General features: G+C 37.0%; 1 protein-coding gene across 4 annotated transcripts; it reads right to left on the reverse strand.

Annotated features, from left to right (window-relative positions):
* Window positions 1-1,648: 1,648 nt before the first annotated feature.
* LOC105479473 (opioid growth factor receptor like 1) lies at window positions 1,649-21,637 on the reverse strand. 4 transcript variants are annotated; one of them, XM_011737459.3, is made up of 8 exons: window positions 21,302-21,637; window positions 17,117-17,203; window positions 16,885-16,963; window positions 15,208-15,255; window positions 14,052-14,130; window positions 13,888-13,954; window positions 13,635-13,780; window positions 4,880-9,304 (listed from the first exon to the last, which is right to left on the reverse strand). In XM_011737459.3, exons 1-8 carry the CDS (start codon window positions 21,533-21,535, stop codon window positions 8,641-8,643), a joined length of 1,404 nt encoding a protein of 467 aa, XP_011735761.1. In that variant the 5' UTR covers window positions 21,536-21,637; the 3' UTR covers window positions 4,880-8,640. The 4 variants fall into 4 exon arrangements, with proteins under 4 accessions (XP_011735763.1, XP_011735762.1, XP_011735761.1 ...); XM_011737458.3 differs by having other exon boundaries at window positions 16,885-16,966; XM_011737461.3 differs by lacking the exon at window positions 15,208-15,255 and having other exon boundaries at window positions 1,649-9,304; window positions 21,302-21,535.
* Window positions 21,638-22,482: the final 845 nt, after the last annotated feature.

Raw genomic sequence — 22,482 nt, forward strand, 5'->3', positions numbered from 1 at the left:
AAATGCTACACAAGACCTGTCATAACTAAGCATCTTGTTGTTGTTGTTTGTTTGTTTGTTTGTTTTGTTTTTCTAGAGCCCCAGCAGCTACTATTAATGAGTGTCTGGAATATGTTCCTGGCATTTCACCTACACTCTCTCCAGTCCTTCCAAGAAATTCACAAAGCAGGTATTCTTACCAACAAGAGACCAGACACCCTGAGAATTTACACTCCTTCCCCAAGACCACACAGTCAATTATAATTGATGATGTTGCCACTTGTACCAAAGTCCATCTGGCTTCAAAGCCTGCTCTCTCCCCATTCAACAAAATGTCTCTCTGCCCTTACTTTTTTTCCCTTCAGGGCTTTTTCTTGAACTTCTCTTCCTCACAACAGTTAAATCATTCATTTAAAGATGTCAGACAACCTCAGTGTTCTAAGGTGAGTTGTCAGATCTCATTTGGTTCACCTTGTCTACCATTTATCCTTTGTTTATTCATTCTTCTTGTAACCTCTTTCTTTTCCAAAGCTGAGAGCAGACAAAGCTAGATATTTCAATAATAACAAAAATATATACCATTTGAGGAGAAAATATTTGTATATTCTTTGGTAGTGAATACGCAATAGTTGTAAAAACAGAAGAATGTTAATTACTGTAGCAAAATTAATAAACCCAGTTTTCCTGAATAGTTGAATCCATGCTTACTCTCAAATCTGTCTCTTTAGTGTCCTATTTTAAAATGCTCTTCCAATTAATCCTACATATTCATGGAGATAATTTTAAGGGCAGGGTAATCTTTACTTGTTCCCCATATTAGTCTGACAACTCATTCAGTCAAGTTGCCAAAGCCTAAAATCACCCACAACAAGCCAAACTGCCTGTCATCATTTTTATCCAGGCTGGGATTTCCCCTCATGCCGGAAATACCAGCTTGTCTGTTTTGCATCCACTTTAGGATTAAAATAAGGAAAATGTTATGAATCTTTTCCCAGAATCTCTCCCGTATTAAAATTTACATTCTTGCAGAAGTGCAGGCTCAGTCCTGCATTTATTACTATCCTGAGAATCTTCGTTTTCTTTCACTTTTTCAATACCTTCAGACATTCAATCTGTGGGGAAAAGAAAATCGTATTTTCTGTTACCAGAATGTATTCATTCTTCCCTTATGAAAATGACTGCATGTGTGCACTTCTCTCTCTACTAAACCATTCATACAAAAGGCTGAAGTTAAAATCATGCTCATTCACCACTGAGGCTATTATTTGCTATCAGTTTCTCAGTTATGCACAATCTAACTTCACTCTCTTACTACAACTTATTCTTAGTTCTTTCATCCTCTCTCCCTGCTTATATAGAATGCAGCCAAGCTCAAATGTTATGCTTCTCCTCATTTTTGTCTACATTGTCCTGTGAGTCTTAGAGTAACCTCTTCACTTTCATCTTGCAATTTCAATTTTTCTTAATCAAAACTTGACTACTTAAATATTAGCCCACCTAAGTGAAAAACATCTTTCACCTTCATTAGCTATTCATATTCCTTCATCTGTAAGAAAAATATTTTTAAAACTGCATTACACAAAGAGATAACAATCAATATCCAAGTATTTATATATGTGATCCGTTCTGTAGAATCTGACAATAAAAATAACTTCATATATACATATGATTCACCCTTCACAATATTTATTTTTTAGAATAAAAGAAAATAATGTTAGTCTTATATGTTAATCATAAAAAATACATGTTTAATGACAGGAAAACAGCAAGTCACTTTTTCTAGTTCTTTAAAAATATTTTAATCGTGCAAAATCACCATAATGTACTCTAGCACAATGCTAAAATGTTAACTAAGATGTAGTGGCTTTTATTAGTTTTACAGGATGTATATTTGGCAATAGTTATTAAAAATAATTACTCAAAAGGAACTCTAACTCTATTATTTTAGAAACAATATTTTAAAATACAGCAGTAAGCAACAGAAACTATTGCTCTTTATACATTTTTGGCATAACACTGCCATACGGTTACAGAATTATAAAATAAGTATTTTATAGTACCATACAGATCCAGAAACTGGTTACAACTTCTACCACATACACATGGTATTGGTACTAACAAACATGCACGGCATTCTGTAATTCATACTGCAGTTGAATACAGAGCACAGAGAAGGCCCAGTGGCCACTGGAGAATCAGAGCTTATAAGTAAAACACACGTCTATGTAACAATCGTAGCCATTTTCCTGAAATATTTAAAACACAAGAGACATAATAGTTTCCAAAATGATATAATCTGCCGTCCTTCTTCTTAGATAATACTAAAAAAGAAAGATTACCTTACTTAGGAAACAACTTAAAGCCCTTTTTAAAAACAGGAGGAAAATGCTTGTCAAAGGACCTAACATTTTGCTCTCATTTGTTTCTCACAATTATAATGCCACACAATACGCTGTCAACTCTTGACAGTGTGGGAGTTACTTCACTCACAAACCACCTACCACTAGTCTTTCTCTTATCTGCAGCCAGTCCATCAATTTAACTTGTAAAATTACCAACTGTTGCTACACACAGGCAAAGGAATTAAACTTGGAGCTGATCATTTAATTACATCTATCAGTCTACTGGAGGGCTTCAAAGCAGAGTAGGTGGAATTCATGGTTCAAATCAGAGTATTAATGGGATCTGTTTGCACACCAATACCTGATCTCCTTGGCACAAATACAGAGCTGATTCTTAAAGCATGTCCCCACAATAAAGCTTTTCTTAATCATTCGTCACCTGCTTCCAATAATTCTGGCACTTACACAAACTTATCAAGGGTTATGTCTTTATTTCTGTAGTGAGTTTCCTGTTGCTGTTTCTAGACTTTTATTTCATTTGTGTTTTATTTTTCTTCACATGAAACAAAATCTGTTAGCACTGGAAAAAAATGTTCATTTGACTAATGAGTGCAGAACGTAAATGTTTCTTAGTACCAAAACTTATTATCTATCTAATTTCTCTAGTTAATGTAAATTGTTACACAAATTATAATTTAAAAAGTAAAACTATGACAAACCCTAAAGCTTAAATATTTTTAGAAAAAAAGGTATTTTAGCACAGTAAGTGACCATTACTGCCTTTTCTCTGAATCATTTTATAAGATTTTATATTAATATACACCTATGAATGAACAACTTCCCTCATTTTTTAAATTAAATAAATAAGGGTGACGGAAAAAACTCATATTTCAATGTTTCCCAAGATCGTTAAGATATGACTACAATTTACTAGTGCCCAACTGCTCACAATTTTCTAAATAACTACAAAATAAATTATAGCAGGTATTTTATGAGAACTGATATCCACCAAAATTGTGTATGGAGTCCATGATGGCCCATCCTCCCCAGAAGTCAGAGCTCACAGTGCCCAACACCCTCATTATCCAGGGCAGAATCTGAGGACCCATCCTGCCAGTGGAGAAGGGTGGAGCCCAGCACTGGCATCACTTTCCTGAGACACCCACACTGATTCTTGTCCCTTCTCCCTCTCTGAACTCTACTTCCAGCCAGTTTGGGTCATAACACAAAACATTTCATTGTATTCTCTACATGAAAACTTTAATTCAGGAAAATAAACATATTAAGAGGTTATTTCCCTCAAATAACTGAAACAATAAACTTCAAAACAGAATAAGAAAAAAAAATGACAAAGAACACTCTCTGTAATCTAGGAAAAATGCAAAAACAGTGCTTTTTACATGATTCTAATGAGACTACAGCATAAAAGTTTTTCAAATTAGTTTCAGATTTCTCCAACTGCCTACTGGAATTAAACTTTTAATAATTTCTCTAATATAATTCTATTTCTGCATCTGTCTACATCTAAGAAGAAGCAAAACATAAATATTACTTTAGTAACTAAGGAATGTTTAAAATGAAAATTGGGCTATGTAGCTAAACTACCAAAAGCATAAATAAATGTAACAGACAGTATAGTTAGTCTTTCTTACTCTAAACACTTTTTGTCAAATATAACACATTGTTGAATATCATGATGAGGACACTTCTTTATGAACCGATGCTATCATCCCAAACAGCAACTTCTCCAAAATGATAAAGCACCAACTAAATTTCATTAAAAGAACTGATATTCATGGTTTAGAAAGTTCCCAATGATGAGATTTTATAATGGAGTAAAAATGTAAACTTCTGAATGAATACCATTTACATTTGTTAAGGCACATCTGGATACCTCCAGACAGTTGTATTTATAGCTATATTATTATTAATTTCAATAGTAAGGGATATCTAAAAACACATTCTGTCCCTGAACACAATCTGCTGGGTGGGTTGGATAACTAGTACTCACTGTCACCCAAGAGATTACCCACACAAATCTTTTCCTGTAATAAACAGTACAAAACTAAAAGAGAAGCCAGCAAATGTACACTCCTAATTTTCTAGATCCTACATTGACCCAGGCCATTTTTCTCTACAACTTCACCTACATTTAATGATTCTAGCGTGTCTAAATACAGTCTACCTTATACTCAACACATATACCCCAAATGAGAGAGGGGAATTTCCTAAGTGGAAAACAAAATAGAAATCTTCAGAAACATTCCTACAACAGAGGATCGCCACTCACCCCAAACAGACCTTAAAGACATGTAGATGTAGTTACAATCAAGCAAGATCAAGAATATCCTTTATATCTTAGATTAGAAAACAAAGCTTTAGAAGAGCCTCAATTATAGTTTTAAAAATGCTTGATTACTCAGTATGGATGAATACTCAGCCATAACTCTATTATAAACTTGAAAATGTAATATTCAAACAATTACCCAAATATTCTCCCCTGACTTGGTTAAACCAATTTTTGACCACTCAATGTTGAGGTTCATTTACTACTCTGATTTTTCAAAGACTAACTCAGATGTAACACTGTACTGTTTTTCCTTTCCACCACATCATACTTTCACTCAGATTAAAGTATAAAAGCTAGAAGCAGGATAGGTAATTTTATATGACAAAATATGAAACAATGACTATGACAGGCATTATGGCATTTTCATATGTTTATATTTTTAATACTTAGCAAAAAAATACTTAGAACTTCTCTAGTAACTCCTGAGTTATAGATTTTATTTTCTCATTGACGCTGGAAAAAAAGTAGTCCCAAAACCTAAATTCAAAATAAAACTATACAACATAATTTTTGAGTTGACAACCAGACTTGATTTAGAGAAAGTAAACATATTTTCAACTCTATCATTAATCTTTTGAATTTCTCATGAGATCGAGCATGAAAATGTATAATGGTACAATTATAAACTCATGTTATAAACTCTTTCTCTACTGTACAGAAATATATCTTATAACTATATGTCACTTTACAGTATTTCAAAATAGTTTCACATAATCTCCTTTGATATATGAAAGCACAAAATATTAGAAATGTTCTAGACTAATCAAGCGATATAACATCTATTTGCCATGAAATGCAAGTTAGTATTTTATCAATAGCCAATATTTAGTATCCTTGTACTCCACAGTACAACAACAATAAAGACTATAGATTTGTAAAGATCTAGTAATATTTTTAGCTATTTGGTCATGCTTCACTGCATTTTTTGTAACAACTTCTCAATGAATTTCTGCAAGCATGTCGTAGTTTTTAAAAATACAAAACATAGGAGTCAAACCCAGAGAACTGTTTCATATATAATACACACATAAATACATATCTATAGATCTTATTTAAAAAACTAATATACAAAGCATTAATAGAAAAAATTCTAGACACTCAATGTTTTTCTCCAAAAGGAATGATATCCTTTTACTTGTTCTCCACTGAATGATTATCTAAGTTATTTAGGGATTAAATGTAAGAAACATACTATTCTATGTGAATATGCATTTAAAAACACCATAGTGGGAAAAGGCCACTATTTAAGATGGATGCCAGGAAGTTTTCCCCTTGAGACTAAATATTCTCAAATTTAATGCTACAATCTAATCAAAATCCCTAAGTAGGAATAGTATTCTAAAAATTAAATTGCTAAATGAAATGTTTTTACTCATAAGGGCTCTAATATACTATAATTTCTAAGTAATTCAGATTATATTCATTGATTTTAGTATCTGGTAACTTTATTAATATCATAATATCTGGTCACAGTATTTTAATATTATGCATTTAGAAAGTGGTCTGAACACTTTATCATATATATAAAATTGGTAAGTTATTTTGAATTAAATTGTGTTTCTACAATTCAGCCTAATTTGACAATCGCTTCTCATCCTCTAAACCCTGTAGAACTATTTACTGAGCTCTATGGAAACATAGCTACAAGCACCACATAAGAGTGTCCATGTTTTTCTTGCATGTAAAATAGAAATTGAAATGCAAAAGCTGACTGCCAAATCCCAATACTCACAGAACACTAGGAAAACAAAAACTGGCATATTATGGGAACTAAAAATAGAAAGTGTTCCATACTATACTTATTGGAATAGAACGTACAACAAAGGTGCTACTGAGATTCATATAAAAAATTAGAGGTAAGCAACTGGCATGTTTCATGTAAACTTCAAAGCAGTAAAATCATATTTCTAGAGGCATACTGTAAGTGTGATTATTTTCAAGATATCCATTGCAGAAAATGTAGATCAATAGAGGCAACAGAAGATGACATGTGATATGAAGTAGGACATATTACAAATTCCCTGGGGGAATAAAATGAATAGAACTTTTCTTAAAAGCCTAACAAAAAAGTTAATTCATTCCTAAATGAAATAAAGTATAAATGTTTCATCTATTCATTGCTTTAACCATATTTGTATGTATGCTTTGAAGTTCTTATCACAGTGTCTTTTGATTTATAATAATAATTAGTAATAATATAGAAAACAAAACTGTTCTTAACCAGTGCTATGTAACATAATAAGTGCTTACTAGAGTTGCATATATGAACTTTTAAATTTGTTCTCAATTTTGAAGTTTGATAACTTAGAGATGCACAAAACTATACTTTTTTAAAAAGACACATTTGGGCTAAACAACATTACTAATTTCATAATCCACAGAACACTGACATATTCATGGTTTAAGGGACTACTGTCCTGTTCACAGTGCAAGAGGCATGCCTTTTAAAAATGAATAATTTCTTATTTTTTAATTATTCAGTCATTTACATTCAGAATCAACCATCAAATTTATATGGAACAGCCACAGAGAGCAAAGTTCTTATCTTGAACTTTTCAATCAACATGTGTTTTTAAGCACTTAATACTGAAAACAGTGTTATTAATTTAAACAAAGCAAAATCTTGAAGTCATACAATTAGAAGTCCCACTCTGTTCCATGTAGATTTCAATATAGATCATCCTAATGTACACAGTGGTCCCTTGATATCTGTAGGGGGTTGGTTCCAGGACCCTCTGCAGTTACCAAAATCTAGAAATGCTCATGTCCCTTATGTAAAATACTTTAAATCATCTCTAGATTACTTACAATACCTAATACATACAATATAAATGCTATGTCAATAGTTGTTATACTGTATTGTTTAGGGAATAATGACAAATAAAAGGACTGCACATATTTAGTAGAGATGTGACCATCCATTTTTTCCAACAAATATTTTCAATCTGCGGTTGGTTGAATCCACAGACGCTGGACCCCTGAATATGGAGGGCCAACTACACTAGAAACACACATGCTAGCTGAGAAAGATGGTGGCTTAAGGGCATGGAAAGAGGCAAGGAGGTGAGGACAGCAGGACTGACAGATAAGCTGGGGAGGTCACAGTTCCACAAGGACATCCATTTCACTTACCAGAATCTACAAATAAACACGTTGAGGTTGAGGTACTGGAATCAAAGAATCCAAATTAGTTTCTGAATACATTGGAAAAGATCAAACACTTACTTTTAAAAAAAAAAAAAAAATCAGCCGGGCGCGGTGGCTCATGCCTGTAATCCCAGCACTTTGAGAGGCTGAGGCGGGCAGATCACAAGGTCAGGAGTTCGAGACCAGCCTGACCAACATGGTGAAACCCCATCTCTACTTAAAAATACAAAAATTAGCCGGGCGTGGTACCACATACCTGTAATCCCAGCTACTTAGGAGGCTGAGGCAAGAGAATCGTTTGAACCCGGGAAGCAGAGGTTGCAGTGAGCCAAGATCATGCCACTGCACTCCAGCCTGGGCAACAGAGCGAGACTCCATCTCAAAATAAAATAAAATAAAATAAAGTAAAATAAATCCATAAATCAGGTAAAGGTATAGCAATCCAATGAAATTATCCTCTTTATTTCCTTCATGTAGACTATAATGTCTCAAAAGAATGTATTTTGCATACCAAATACTACATGGTAATTTCTAGATACTCTGCAAATATTTTCAAAGTAATTATTATACACAAAATTTGAAAATTCACATCCTAAAAGCATTGCAGAATACATTCATTTATGGGGTCTTATCTTAAATCTCCTTATTAGTTATTCACTTCATTGTCATCCAAAATAAAAAAACAAACAACAAAATGCTTATGACAGAAATCACAAACAGATGGCTAAAATTTGAAATTGACCTCGTCTCTGTTCTTTAGGATAAATGATACAGTAGTTTTTTCCTCTCTAACCTAAACTGGCCTATGGGTTTTCTGATAATTCACTGTGCTAGTACAACATCATGGCAATTTGTATTTCCAGGATTTTCACTGTCTTGGTTATGATTTTCACCGTCTTCATTATTTTCAGGAGATACACTCTCCTTTTTTTCTGTGGGATTAGTACCTGTTTTCTCGGATTGAGAATTCACATTCTCAGCATTACTGTCCTTCTCTGTATTTCTTGGCTTGGCAGCTTCATTGCTGGGCTCTGGGCTGGGCCTGTCTGTCTCTTCCACAGGCTCTTTTGGTGCCACTTTTTTTTCTTCAGCTGTTTTGCTATTTAAATGAACAGCTGAGGAGGAATTTTTGGAGTCCTTGGCTTTTTTGTGCATAGAAGTTTGACTGTTATGACTGGAGGCGAGAGGGGAAGACATTTTCTGGGCTTTGCTTCCCTCCGACTGTTCTTTTCGAGGCGGTCCCCAGATAAAGTTCTCTGAAGGCGTGTAGTGTTTCTGGGCGAACCGCAGGAGCTTTCTCCTTTCTCTTCTGTCTCTAATTGTATAAACAAAATACTCTAGAGCACTCTGCTTAATATTGGGAATAGTATTCTCCACAAGAGCTTCATGAAGAATAAATTTTACAAGAGGAGATTTAAAACTTTCATATCCAAGCTCACCAAGGCTTTTAAGAATACGAGTGATTCTTAAATAGTTGTGCTGGGACCTGGAAGAGAGGATTGAACAAAATGAGTGGGGGAAATCAGGTGCAGGAAGGCAGGAGAATGAAAACTATTGGGAAAATATTTTTTATGGAAATGTAAGCCGTGGAAATATGCCGTGTAATGACTTTTTAACGCTATATTTGATACCATTAAGAATAATCCAGAGGGTATTAAATCCTTAGGCCACAATGTAATGTCAATCTATGTGAAAGTCAAATTTATAAAATAAACTTCCCTTGTCTGTTGAGTTCTTCACATTAGAAAAATATTTAGATTTAAATGTATTACCACTGTTGAATTGTTTATTACTGAAAATACACTGAAGATGAATTTTCTAACAGAGCATTTATTTGCACCAACATCAATGTACTGTACTCATCACAGGTAACCGTTGCTAAACATAAACACATTAGCTAACAGCTGACTGGTGCAATTTATAGTGCCAGCTGATCAGCAAAATCCACCACATAAGCCAACTCGTAAGGATGGTGGCAAAAACCACTCTGCTTTGCTAGAACAGTTCTGACAAAGGATACAAAACTGACTTATTTAGCAGAGCACAGTTTAACAGTTAAGAGCATGGGCTTTGGAGTCAGACCTGAGTTCACACCCTGGCTCTGTAACTTACCAGCTAAGTGCAACTATGTTTCTCTATGTCTCAATATCCTTATCTGTAAAATGGGGAAAAGTGCCCACTACTTACTGGACTGTTGTAAGAATCAAATGAGATGATACACATGCTCGGTACATAGAACTCAGTAAGTACTAGATACTATTTAAAACTATTAGTATTATAATTTAAAGATATGAGATTAAGGACCACAATATTTGTACCTATCCCAACTTAACCTAATTTTCTTCAATCTCTGGTCAGTCTCTCCTCCTCTTTCCCTATCTGATGATTTTAAATCTTATTTCTAATGGCCTTGATTCCAAGGGTACATTTTCCCCCAGATTACACTAACATCTTTCCTCTCTATCACAAAACTAATGCCATTACTGGATGAATGTTTGCCAAATCTATTTTGTCACAATTCATAATGTAACTCCCCAAACTCACTCAGCTCAATCTTTGCTTTATTACACATGCCTTGTCAAATTCTAAAAGAATCATCAGCCACATGTATTAATCATAGGTGTTGTCAACAGCCCAGGTATTTATTTACCCAATATTGCCACATAACCATAGCCATCACTTATTTCTAACTTCCTAAAGCCTGTTTTATACCTCATACACGGAACTTTCTGCAAACATTATATATACCTGTCCTAGCTTCCAAAAATGCTTAAAGATTTTATTTTGAAATAATTAGCAAATTACTTGGGAAGCAGGGATAAAGATGTTGATGAATTAAGGGATGGCAGGGTATGGTTCCATGGCCTTATGTTTCAATGAGAACATTTCTTTGCACGAAACAAAAACCTTAATGTTTCAGACTAACCAAACACTGGAAAAGCTCAGCCCAACAGTTGATCATCTTCATCTTTCTGGATGTTTACTAAAAAATTATTGTCTTAACATTCAACTCTGAAGCCCAGAGGGTAAAATGCAGCACAGATGTCTCAGTTTTATACATCTGTATTTTTAAATAGGAAGTAACACACTTGAGACAATACAAATTTGGGTACAGTTAAGACAATGTGTCACTAACAGCAGGAGCAACTTAGTTGTTACATTCCTGTGGAGTTTGCATACTCTAAATACTTAGTGACAAAACCTTGGGCAATTCTGCTTCATATGTCTGTGAGAAAAAGATGTATAGAAAGGTGGAAGAATTTGTTTTTTAAAAAAGAGGAACTCTATGACTAAAGAAAATTTACTATATTTGCAACCAGCTCAATTTTATATAGCCAATCCTAGATGAATGCTGAAGTTAAAATTTCTGTACACATTTACTATATCTCTATATTCTCCAATTAAAAATATTTATATAAAAGTATAAAAGGACAAAAACTTGGGTTAAAAAATGATGAGGATCCTAGAACAAAACTACAAAATATAGCAGTTGGGTGTTTCAGTATGACTTGTAATAAATGTCATAGTGAAAGACTAAATGGTATAGAAGAGACTGGCTAAAATCCTTATAGTGTATAAACCATCTTAGGATTACACAATAGGCAAAAGAAAGAAGCTGAGGTTCCAGACAGAAGTTAAGGGTAGCAAATAGTGTTGAAATTGCAGAAAGACTAGGGAGGTAAAGAGAGAAGACATACAAGGTGAGAACTAGGAAACAGAAAATAAAAGTTAAAAGGCACCCCAGAGTCTAAATATGACTCAGTAATCCAAGTTGATTACAAACAAAATTGAAAACACAGTCTAGTGGTTGGTCCATATATTTGTACTCTCATGTTTGAAAATATTTTGCCTCTTTTGAGGTCAGTTGTTCACTCAATGTTATTTCATTTCACCTTGATTCAATATTTTCCTCTGCTTAGCTACTATAAATATATTGAGTTCCCTGCCTACTCTACTCAAGATGCTATACACATTAAAATACAAATAAGTTATGACATTTAACAATAAGTCAGAAAAGGACCCAATTGAAGAAGAAAATAGAATAGACGTTTTCATAGAATCCTCTATCATTTGTTCAAATCTAGTCAGTAAAGATGTTTTGCAACTAAACTAGAGAAGAAACAGCATGTTTTCTGGCAGATTCTCAGTTAATTCACAGCTTGAAAAGCTCTATGCTGACAATAGGTGGCAGAAAGAAAGGATGGGGCACAGGAGTGAGAAGTGACTTAGCTCAGGCTCCCTTCCCCTGCCTCAACCCTGGAAATTGTTTAATTAAAGCCTTAAAAAGAGACTCTGTTTCCACGTATAAATCAGAGGATATGACAACAAAACTCCAAGGAGGATTTAAGCTGAAGACCATATTTTATTCATCATTTATTCATTCAATAAAAATTGACTAAGCAAGATTGCTATTCCAACCAAAAATAACAAGTTTGAGGTGAGTCTCTAAAATGGTAGTCGTTATGTACATGAAAAATGAGGTATTATCAAATCCTTTCAAAAGATTTACTTTTACTTTTGCTGTCTTTCATGTCAATAGGCTGCTTGCATGTAGTTCTTTCACAGTGTAACATAAGTATTTAGAAACTTTGTCCAGAGCTAGCCACCTGCATTGCTTAGGTACAGGTATATATACTTATGCTTTAAGTGCCCTATATAAGTCAAATTTAACTTCAGTTATAAGTTAATGGGTCTTCTAGTCAGGAACATAAAGCTTTATGTCCATATCTTTAGTGTTTTAGTACAAACTACCATTTTAATATCATTGATTATAAGTAATAAAGTAAAAAGAAGGCTTAACATTAATATTTATACCCATCTTACCAAAGCAAGATGAAAGTTCTATAAAAACACACAAAAAATAGTTAACTGGTGCACAAAACTCAGACTGCTGTGGCCAAATGAAAATTGCTTAGGTTAGTTTTAACTTTTTTGCTCTTAGTACTTGCTTAGTTTAGCTAATTATAATATGCTTAGAAGTACTTTAAAGCTGGTGGCTGTATAGGCCAGCATTCATAAATAATTCAACTATGATTAGTTTAAATGTAACTATAATTTGTTAAAATTTAACTATAATTAAAAAAGAAAAAAGTTTGCATATGAAGAAATATTAAGAAAAATACACTTTGGTTATGAGTATTAACAAAAGTTATAAACATCCAACCAAATGAATACAGCAAAACAATTCCAAATAAACTATGTTAAAATGTTCTTCATAAGTTTTGGGACTTATTACCCAAAAATGAGGTTTTGTTTTTTACCTTAATAGTGAAGACAAGTGTAATTTTCTCTCTGTTTTAGTAAAAAGTATGGACCCATCTCATTCTTATAAAATGATTTTTATCCATCATAGGCTTAATTCATGAATTTAAGAAGGCATCACGCTTAGAAACAGATTATAGCCTACAGCTATAATCTGTTATAAACAGATTATAGCCTACAGCTATAATCTTGTAGCTTACAGCCTACAAGAAGGGATACACAGAATTGTACACGAGCAGTAACAATAAACTCCGAGAAATGTGGCATACGGAGGAGGGGAAAGGCAACATTTGGCTGTGGGCAATAGAAAGATTTCAGGGAGAAACAGATCTGAAGCTGAATAACTGTGTTTCTACCTAGAATTTTGTTCCTTTTTGTTGTTGTTTTGTTCTGTTTTAGAATGTGATACAGGAATGTAATGCATTTCAGACTAGCTTTTGAATCCAAATTCCTGGTCCCATCTCATCTGCTGTTGTTTCTGTGTTTCACAGAGAACTCTGACCAAGGGAAAATAACTATGCTGGCCCCTGATTTATCACAGGGGCTTTACTTACTCATTCAGGTGCTGAAATCTTTCCTGCCAGTTAACAGCCCGAGCAACATTTCCAGTTTTATCAGTCAGTTTTATTCCAAAAAATTCTAGCATCATTTTATAAGCCAGGAGGAATCTTCTAATCGCTTCTTTTGTTTTTTTGAATTCCTAATATAAAAAGTGAAAAAAGTCAACTGAAATGATTCAGGAGCTAGGACAGTCAAATAGCAATATTATTTGGCCACCCTGTATAAAATGAAATGAGTTTGCATTACCTCAATTTCATACGTAGTTAGTTCTTTAGCATAGAAGTTCAAGCCTTGTTCTCTCAGGGGGAAAAGCCTATTTTTTAAAAAAATAAAATTTTTCTATGAACATTGTCTGGGAAACATACATGATTAAATAGGACATGGTTCAAGATAGATAGTATGTAACTGACCATTGAATGTAAGTGTGGTTGTGCTCCAGTTTTTCATAATCTCCTTTCCATTTATTTAGAACTTCTTCAATGTAAACACCTAAATAGTGAATATTTAAAAATGAATCAGACATTTAAAACATTGTGAAGGCATTTTAAGACTCGAATCACTTGAGTTTTATATTAAAACTTGTTTAAATTTAATAATGGCACACAAGAATAATGCTTTTAAAAAGATGAATACCCTATGCCCATATATTCAGTTATGTGATAAATCTAATTTAAAAAAAATAATAGCACCTCAAATTGCAGAAGGTTTTGTTGGGCAATGTACTCTAAAGCAGAGCTGGGCAAACTGTGGCCTGCCAGCTGTTTTGTAAGTAAACTTTTAATGGAATATAGCCATGCACATTCATTTATGTACTGTCTATGGTGGTTTTTGTACTACAATAGCAGAGCTGTGTAGTTGCAATACAGACCCACTGTCCCCCAAAGCCTAAAATATTAACTCTTTACCCCTGTACAGAAAAAGTTTGCCAATCCCTGCCCTAGGAGTTATATAGTTCTTTAAATACTAGATTGGTTCAAAATGAAATGCATCCTAGGGAAAAAGAAAGAAAGGGGAGTAGAAAGGGAAGAAAAGAAATGAGAAGGAGAAAACAAAGGGGAAGGAAAGGGAGAAAAGAAAAATGTAGGAAAAAGTTGTAAGTGCTTACCCAATGCTGTGCCCATATTACATAGAGTGCACATTATCTAGCTTAGTCTTTACAGAACGCTCCCAGTGTTATGATCCTCATTTTAATAATGAAGAAACTGGACGAGTTGTTCAAAGTTACACACTAGTAAAAAAAGTAAATCTTGGAGTGCAACATAGATCTTTCTGGTTCCAACAAGTAAGCCCTTTTTACCCCAACCATTTTTCCCCTACAAGAACTCACAAAAACAAAATCCTCCTGGTTCCTATGTCTGTCAAGGTCCTTAAAATTGACTAGCCATTCAGTCAGTCTTGTAGGAAAAAAAACCCACAGCAATATAATATTTCTCCAAACATAACTCATCTCATTCTTGTTTCCTCCAGAGATCACCAGTTTACAGTAGAGGCCCGTTCTCGGAAGGCTTGGTAAAAAGTTGCTTTGAATCATATTGTTGGCTTTATTGGCATGTTGAAACCATTTACCTCTGTAATTTTCCATTTGTTTTCCTTTCCAATTACCACTCCTCCTGCCTGATAAGTGAAACATACTATTGCAAGATTATGCTTACTGGCAAGTAGTGTGTGTGTGTGCATATGTGCATGGGTGTGTATACTAGGGAGGAAAGTGAGTTAATATAATTTATATAATAAACTAGGATAACATTTTATGTGACTTTAGCTAAAACTTCTGACCCCCACCAATCATAAGATTTCAAAATAAACTTTGTAATAAAGATGAACAAAAATTCAATATATTGCTTGAAATTACTTTTTAAATTAATATTTACAAAATAAATTCCTTAGTAGAAAAAAATAGAGTTAAGTACTATCATAGCTTTATGTTCAATATTTTTAATACGTGAAGGCATTCCTTTAGGAAAATTGTATGAAATTCAAATCAGACTCAAATTAACAATCTATCATTGCATTTCTTCAAAAGATTTTTCTACCCCAAGTCCTAACAAAATGAATAATTTAGCCAATATTTTTCCATTAGTAAATAAAGCAGCACATTTCTATCATTAGTAAATATAACTGTGCAATTTTATCCAGAGGTTTCCTTCTACATCACAGCAGACTTTTGGGATACCAGAAAGCTAAAGACAAGTAGATCTGGCCACGTCAACAATGTTCTCAAATATTAACTCACACTGGCAAGTCTGTCGGTATACAATACTGGGACTCCCTCCTCCCAAACTCCATCCAGGCTTTAGACCTCTTGCCTCGAGTTAGTTCACCAAAGAATGCAAGGTCCTGCCACTTGAAAGCCTTGCAATCTATCACCTTCATTCCATGACTCACAGTGCTGTGGAACTGGCTCAGTTTCCACTGAGAGCAAATAGCAGAAGCCAGGGCAGTCTGACCACCTCACACAGAAAAGGGCTCTTGGGAGAGAAGCCAGCTTTGCTAGGGTGACCTAGATAAAATTAGGATGACCACCATGAACCACAGCATGATGTCTCAATGAAATATGCAATGTTGTGGTCATATTACCATAGCAGCTGCATCTTCTCACTATGGGTTTGGAAAATATCCTAGGAGAGCAATTGCAGAGTTGGGAAGGACACAAGTGTATTTGGCAGGGTTGGATGGAGATCTACTGTATCTGCAGTTCCCTTCCCAGAATATTGGAACTCCAAACAGGAATTGCTGTAGATTCCTGATACCTGAATCTGAAAACTGACAGGAAAGATAATTCTAAATACAAACAGCACTTTTCAATCACATGCTAAATAATTTTCAGCTATGGTACAATGGAAAGAACAGTGGACTCTAGAACCTACAATTGAGTGACCTAAGCTTTAAGTCCTAGTGACCTAATCTTTGACATCAGAAAGCTGTATTTGATCTTCTCTACTGTTCCTTAATAACCTAAAATTCTGTGGTTCTATACATCTCCTCTCTCTTCCTCTCACAAAAATTGTCCCTACTATCTTTCAGATAATAGTGATGTAAAAAAGGAAGATACCATTAATCCATAGCTCTTCCTCCAGAATTTACCAAGTGCATGCTCACAAACCTATGGTCTAGGATGTGGGGGACACATTAGACTGCATAGCAAAGTAAATCCAATCAATGAAACAAACCACAAAATAAACAAAGAATAACCAAGAGTATGTGATTGTTTAAATGCAATTTATCAAGTAGTACGTTACTCACCGTCTGGCTTGAATGGAATTTTATTCTTATAAAAACGAAGATTGCTCAAGTCATTTTGATATCGGATATCTTTGAAGTTCTGCTAAAGGAAAAAATAAATCAATCTCCAGCACATAGAAATACAGTAAAGGTACAAGGACCCTTCATGCATGTTTTCTCAGTGGCACCATAAAAATTTAAAAACAGAAGGAAAATAGTTTACATTTGAGAACATAACATTCTATACTCTTACTGGGTACTGGTGTCGGTACTTGTACAAATCCCTCGCAGCATAAAAACTTCTCTTTGGTTTGGCAGTTGCTTCAGTGGAATCACCACCCTGAAATAAAAAGTGAAACTCTGTTTACATGTTGATGCAAGATAATTTCACAAAGAAATTTCCAGAACAAACTTATAAGGAAGAGCCATAAAGAAACCCTGAAAATTGTCAATCTGTTCAGATTAATGAAAATATTATAAATGTTCCTTTAATAATGCTTACTAGCAATATTTCTTAGCGTCCTGTTTTTCTTATTTGAACCAATAATATTTGTCCTAAGATATATTACTGAAAAAAACACTTTATTATTAACCAAAAACCGAAAGAGGCCAATGTTATGAATCAATATCCATCAGAAATAGAACTCAAAAAGGAATTCAATACATTTATTTACTAGATGATTATGCAAGTGATTCTATGATAAAACTTACTTCAGAATATTTTACATAATACTAAGAATATGTTAAGATACTAAATCAATTCTGCAAAGAAAATTTTCATTAAATTTGCAACATTTAGCTGTATTTAGAAGTCAAGTAATATTTATGAAAAGAAAAGATTTTAAAACAAACTATCTTTCTAAACTCCATCCTTTATAACACCATGACAGGTACACAAAGGCATGAATAATCATCTATTCACTGAATAATACAATGTGATATAAATATTTAAAATATATGCACACAAAGCAATAAAATGCTCTTAAATGGAATGATGTCCGATTGAAATAACTTATATGTAGAAGTTTACTCATACTATTTAAACTCTAAGCAAAATTCCTATCACCATGAACTGATTTTTAAAGTATAAGATGTGGGTTAATATAATCGATTTGCATTCCCTATATGTACTATTATAATGTAGGAGAAAGTGCTGATGACAATGATGAAAAAGAAAAACTTTAGACCTTTAAGAGTCATTAAAAGCTTTGCCCCAAATTCTTTTCTCCTCAACCCCTGTCCTCCATCTGTGTTGACAGATTGGCATCCTCTAAGTAATTTTCACACATTTTTGAAGAAGCGTGATTCTCACTATTACTACAAGTACCGAGTTACTTCAACACCAAATCTTCGGATGCTTAACATTAGTTACTCTGTCATGTTACATAATCAAGAAAAAGCTTCAATTCTGGTCCTTGCCACAAGTTTCAAAATAGCTCTGCCTAGCAAGTTTCTGAATCTATTTAGCCTGAGCTACAACCATATGAATCATCATCCTACATTTGTATAGAAAGCACTCTCCATTTACAAAGCACTTACATATATAGTGGAATAGACAACAAACAGGGTTGACAGTCAAAAGGCATTATTTCATTTGATTCTTAAAACACACCTGACTGACAGTTAATTAGTATTTCCATCTTAGAAACAAGGTATCAGGAGCTTAGACAAGTTGCACACCATCCAGAGTCCAGTGACAGTGCAAGAACAAGAATCCCAGGCTCTGGGTTCAAGTCCAGGTCTGAATCAATCTCAGTCACACTAAAAAATGAAGGATATATGGAAACCTTGGTGTAGTATCAGTAGCCCAAGACTTGGAGTCAGAAGACTAGGAATCTTAACGCTGCTACTTGGTATTTGTGAGGCCTTAAGCAAATCATTTAGCTGAATCTTAGTTTTATCATCTCTGAAATAAAGATGACTCATGCCCTACCTATTTCTCAGGATTATCATAAGAATGACTGTGTCCTGCCAGCATCTGCTCCTGCTCTTCCAACCCCTATTCCCTTTGGACTCTACCCAGACCCCTTTCACCTGCTCAGACAAGGATTCTGTTGTTCAATATTGTTCCTCTTTCCTGGATCATCAAAATTTCCCTCTCTTCTGGATCTCAAACAAACATGCTGCAATATCTTTAATATTAAAATAATAAATATACAAAACATCCTTGACCCAAGCCTACCATCAATTACAGATCCATATATCTACTCCTTTTTTATAGTAGATCACCACCAAAGAATTGCCCATACTTTCTGTCTTCTTCTCTTCTTTCCCTATTTTCCCCTGACCCACCTCAATCAGGCTTTTGTCCTCACCACTCCAAAAAAATAGTTCTTGTGAACTTCACCAATAAATCTCCATCTTGCCAAACCATTTGTTAATGTTCACCTCAGGTGACTTCCCAACAGTACTGGGCCAATTAAAGCATCCCTCCTTCCTGAAACTGTCAGTATTTGGCTTACAGGATACTACACTTTCTTAGTTTACTTTCTATCTCATTGGGCACCCCTTGTCAGCCTTCTTTTTTGGCTCCTCCTCCTCTTCACACCCTCTAAATGGAGGGGTGCCTAGGGTCCTCATTCGTCATCACTCCTTGATAACCCCTTATCTTCCTATGCCTTTAAATATCATTGATCTCAGATGCTGAGGACTCTAGTCCTGGACTAAGTCTCCATTCATAGATGTAATTTAACTACCCAACAAATAATTAACTACCCAACAACTCTACTTGGATGTCTAATAGGATATGAAACTCAAGAGAATCTTTGATTTAACCTCCACAGCTGCATTCTCCCTAGACTTCCCTGTCGTGGTTAATGTCACCATCATTTGTCCAATATTCAGAGGGACTAGGACGATGCAATGGAAGTGGTGTGAAGGAGTCAGTCTGGGATACGCTTTAAAAGTAGCTCCAGTATTACCTGCAAGTGGATTGGCTCTGAGAAACAGACAACAAACAGGGTTGTCAGTCAAAAGGCAAAATTGAAAAGCAGATTTTTTGGGGAAGTCAGATGGTGATACTAACAAGAAAAATTAATCATTAAAAGGGAATAGGGAGGGCTGGTGTAGTCTACTAGTTACTGGGGTTGTGACTAACTGACTGAACATTATTAAAATGTTTTATATAGATGGACCTGGTAAGTTGGCTTGAATCTTAGCTGGTATTTTTTGATATTCCAAATTTCTGTAGGAGGTTACTTAATTGGGAGACAAACGGAAGGGAAAAACATGAGAATGCAGCATCTAATAATTTAATAAGATTGAATTAGCAATGCAAAACAACCGCAGCAAACCAGACACAGGGGCAGATGGAAATTCAGAATTCCACAGGTCCAAGGCGCTGGTATCAGTGATAGACAGACTTGGGTTTGCATCATCCTCTCCTTCAATGATCTTGGGCAAGTTTTCCTTTCTCTCTAAGCCTCAGTATTCTCTAAAATGGAGACCACACAGCAAACCCCCACCCCAAAATTGTAGGTCACTTAAATAACACGTTTAGCACAGAGCCTGCACTAAGACTTTATGATTTCCTCCTCACCTAAATAGAGTTGATCATCAAGATGGTTGAGGCAGTGTTAGCTGTAATATTTAGGTTATGATTCCCCCAAAACCCTGTGGTCACATTGGACTTTGGGCTCCGTTTTCCCAATCTCCATCGCCCCTAGCTGATAAAGAGAAGGGCCTAATGCGGAGCTCAAACCTGAACCACCTCTAGGATGCACACTTTTTCAGGGAGCCGACTACATATTTCCTCCTTTTTAAAGTTCCTGATTATTTTCAGTGCATCAGAGGTTAAGGGGGTTACGTATCTCTTGCCTAACCTCTCCTCCAAGCTGTATTAGTCAAACGGTTCAAACACAGTTGGATCAACAAGTCTTCTGGTGAAATGAGATTCGTGAAGAATACCCTGAATCCTAGGTTGAAAGGCCTGAGTTGGGCAGAACAGTGACGTATGAACTTCAGATGGGGGCCTACACTTACGACGGTTTAGACCCCACTGTAGGGGAGAGCGCTGGCTGCCTGCACTTGTAGCCCCACCTTATTCTGAGTAATTTTGTTGTTGTTGTTGTTGCCAATAACACGGACTAGAGGGGTTGTCACAAACCTCTATTTTTAGACAGGTTCCTCCCACCCCACCTTCGCATAACCCAGCTGCGCTGCAGAGGCAAAGAAAACACCCATTCAAGTTGGGTTCTGCCTTGAACCGTGCCCTCGGCCAGGCCCCAGGCCGGCAGTGGGAGGGTTCGGCGCTTTGGGCTCCTGCAGGCCCCCGGGCTCCACTGGGAGACAGGTCAGCCGCGGCGCAGAGGGATCGGGTCGCAGGGGCGAGCAGCCACCTGGCGCCCCTGCCCTCCCCGCGCGAGGGCGGTTTGGCACTTGCCCCTCTGGGGCGCCGGGGCGCCCTGGCCCGACCCGAAGCCACCGCTGGGCCGCGTACCTGCTCGGCGCCCGCCGCCTCGGCGTCCTCGTCCGGCGCGGGGCTGGAGTGGGACCGCCCGCCGGCTCGCTCCGGGGGCTGCGCGGGCTGCTCGGGCTCCTGCCCCGGGCCCTCGCTGCCGCCGCCCGGCCCTGGCTCCTCGGGCTCGGGCTCCGAGTCGGTCTGCCAGGTGGAGTCGCAGTCCTCCACGGTGGTGGGCTCGCGGAAGCTGACCCCGCCGAGCAGGTTGCCCATTGAAGAGGCGGCGGCGGGCGCGAGGCTGCGGGGCTGCGGGGCGCGGGCTGCGGCAGGCGCTCTACGGCCCGGGCATGGCCGCGGTGAGGGCGCTGGGCGGCAGCCTAGGCGCGCCCGCCCCGCACTGCCTCAGCGCGGCGAGCAGCGGACAGGCACCCTCGCGGGGAGGAGCTGGCGGCCCCGGGACCGCCGCCGCGCGCGCCTGAACCCGCCCATCCGGCTCCTTCTCCTCCCCACAAGCGGGAGAGGCCGCCTGCCCAGAGTTCCCGGGGGAGCCAACTGCGGCCCCCAGCCGAGCGCCGCCGGCCCCTGACCGCGCCTTACTTCCTCGTTTCTCCCCGGAACACCTGCCTTCACGCGGCCCCCGGCTATCCCCGGAGTGGATCGGGGTCGGCTGCTACCCTCGCAGCCCGGAGCCGGGGGACGCCCTCCCGGGGCATCTCCCAGCTGAGCGGGAAGAGGGATCCCGCGCAGCTCCCGGAGCTGAGGACTGGCGTGGACATGATGTCGAGGAGGTGTCACCGTCAGCAGGCGGGTCCTGTCCGCACCCCCTCCCCCTCTCCCTGGTCCAGGAGGAAGACACTTTAGCTGCAGCAGAAGACAAAAGCTGATGGTGCTGGGCACCATATAAACAGGAAATCCCAGCTGCCGCGACTGTACTTAGGGCAGCCACCTAGAGTGCGTGTGGTCTTAAAAAAGTCAGAGCTATCAGTCACCTCATCTAATGAGCGAACGTCTCGTGAAACAAAAGGAACAGTAACAACTGGACGATCACATTGATTTGTGGGTAACCTTACACCCACTCCAAACTGGTGCCCTGGATAGGCAAAAATCTCGGAATCGTAGAACATATGGCTGTTTCTAAGGGAAGAAGCCTTGGCCCTTTGGTCTCTTCTGCAAATGAAACCAGGAGGGAGAACTGTGTTATAGAAGTACTTTTTTCTTCT

This window comes from Macaca nemestrina, chromosome 5, assembly GCF_043159975.1.
Source record: "Macaca nemestrina isolate mMacNem1 chromosome 5, mMacNem.hap1, whole genome shotgun sequence".
In the NCBI taxonomy this organism is placed as follows: Eukaryota; Metazoa; Chordata; class Mammalia; order Primates; family Cercopithecidae; genus Macaca; species Macaca nemestrina.

Excerpts from the sequence above, each read along its gene's own strand:
- LOC105479473 (XM_011737458.3), bottom strand. The coding sequence starts at position 21,535 with ATGGGCAACCTGCTCGGCGGGGTCAGCTTCCGCGAGCCCACCACCGTG. Across the intron at positions 15,256-16,884 it reads AATTCCATTCAAGCCAGACG|GCAGGAGGAGTGGTAATTGG; the intron begins GTGAGTAACGTA and ends TTCACTTATCAG. Across the intron at positions 9,305-13,634 it reads AGATTTCAGCACCTGAATGA|GTCCCAGCACAACTATTTAA; the intron begins GTAAGTAAAGCC and ends CCTCTCTTCCAG.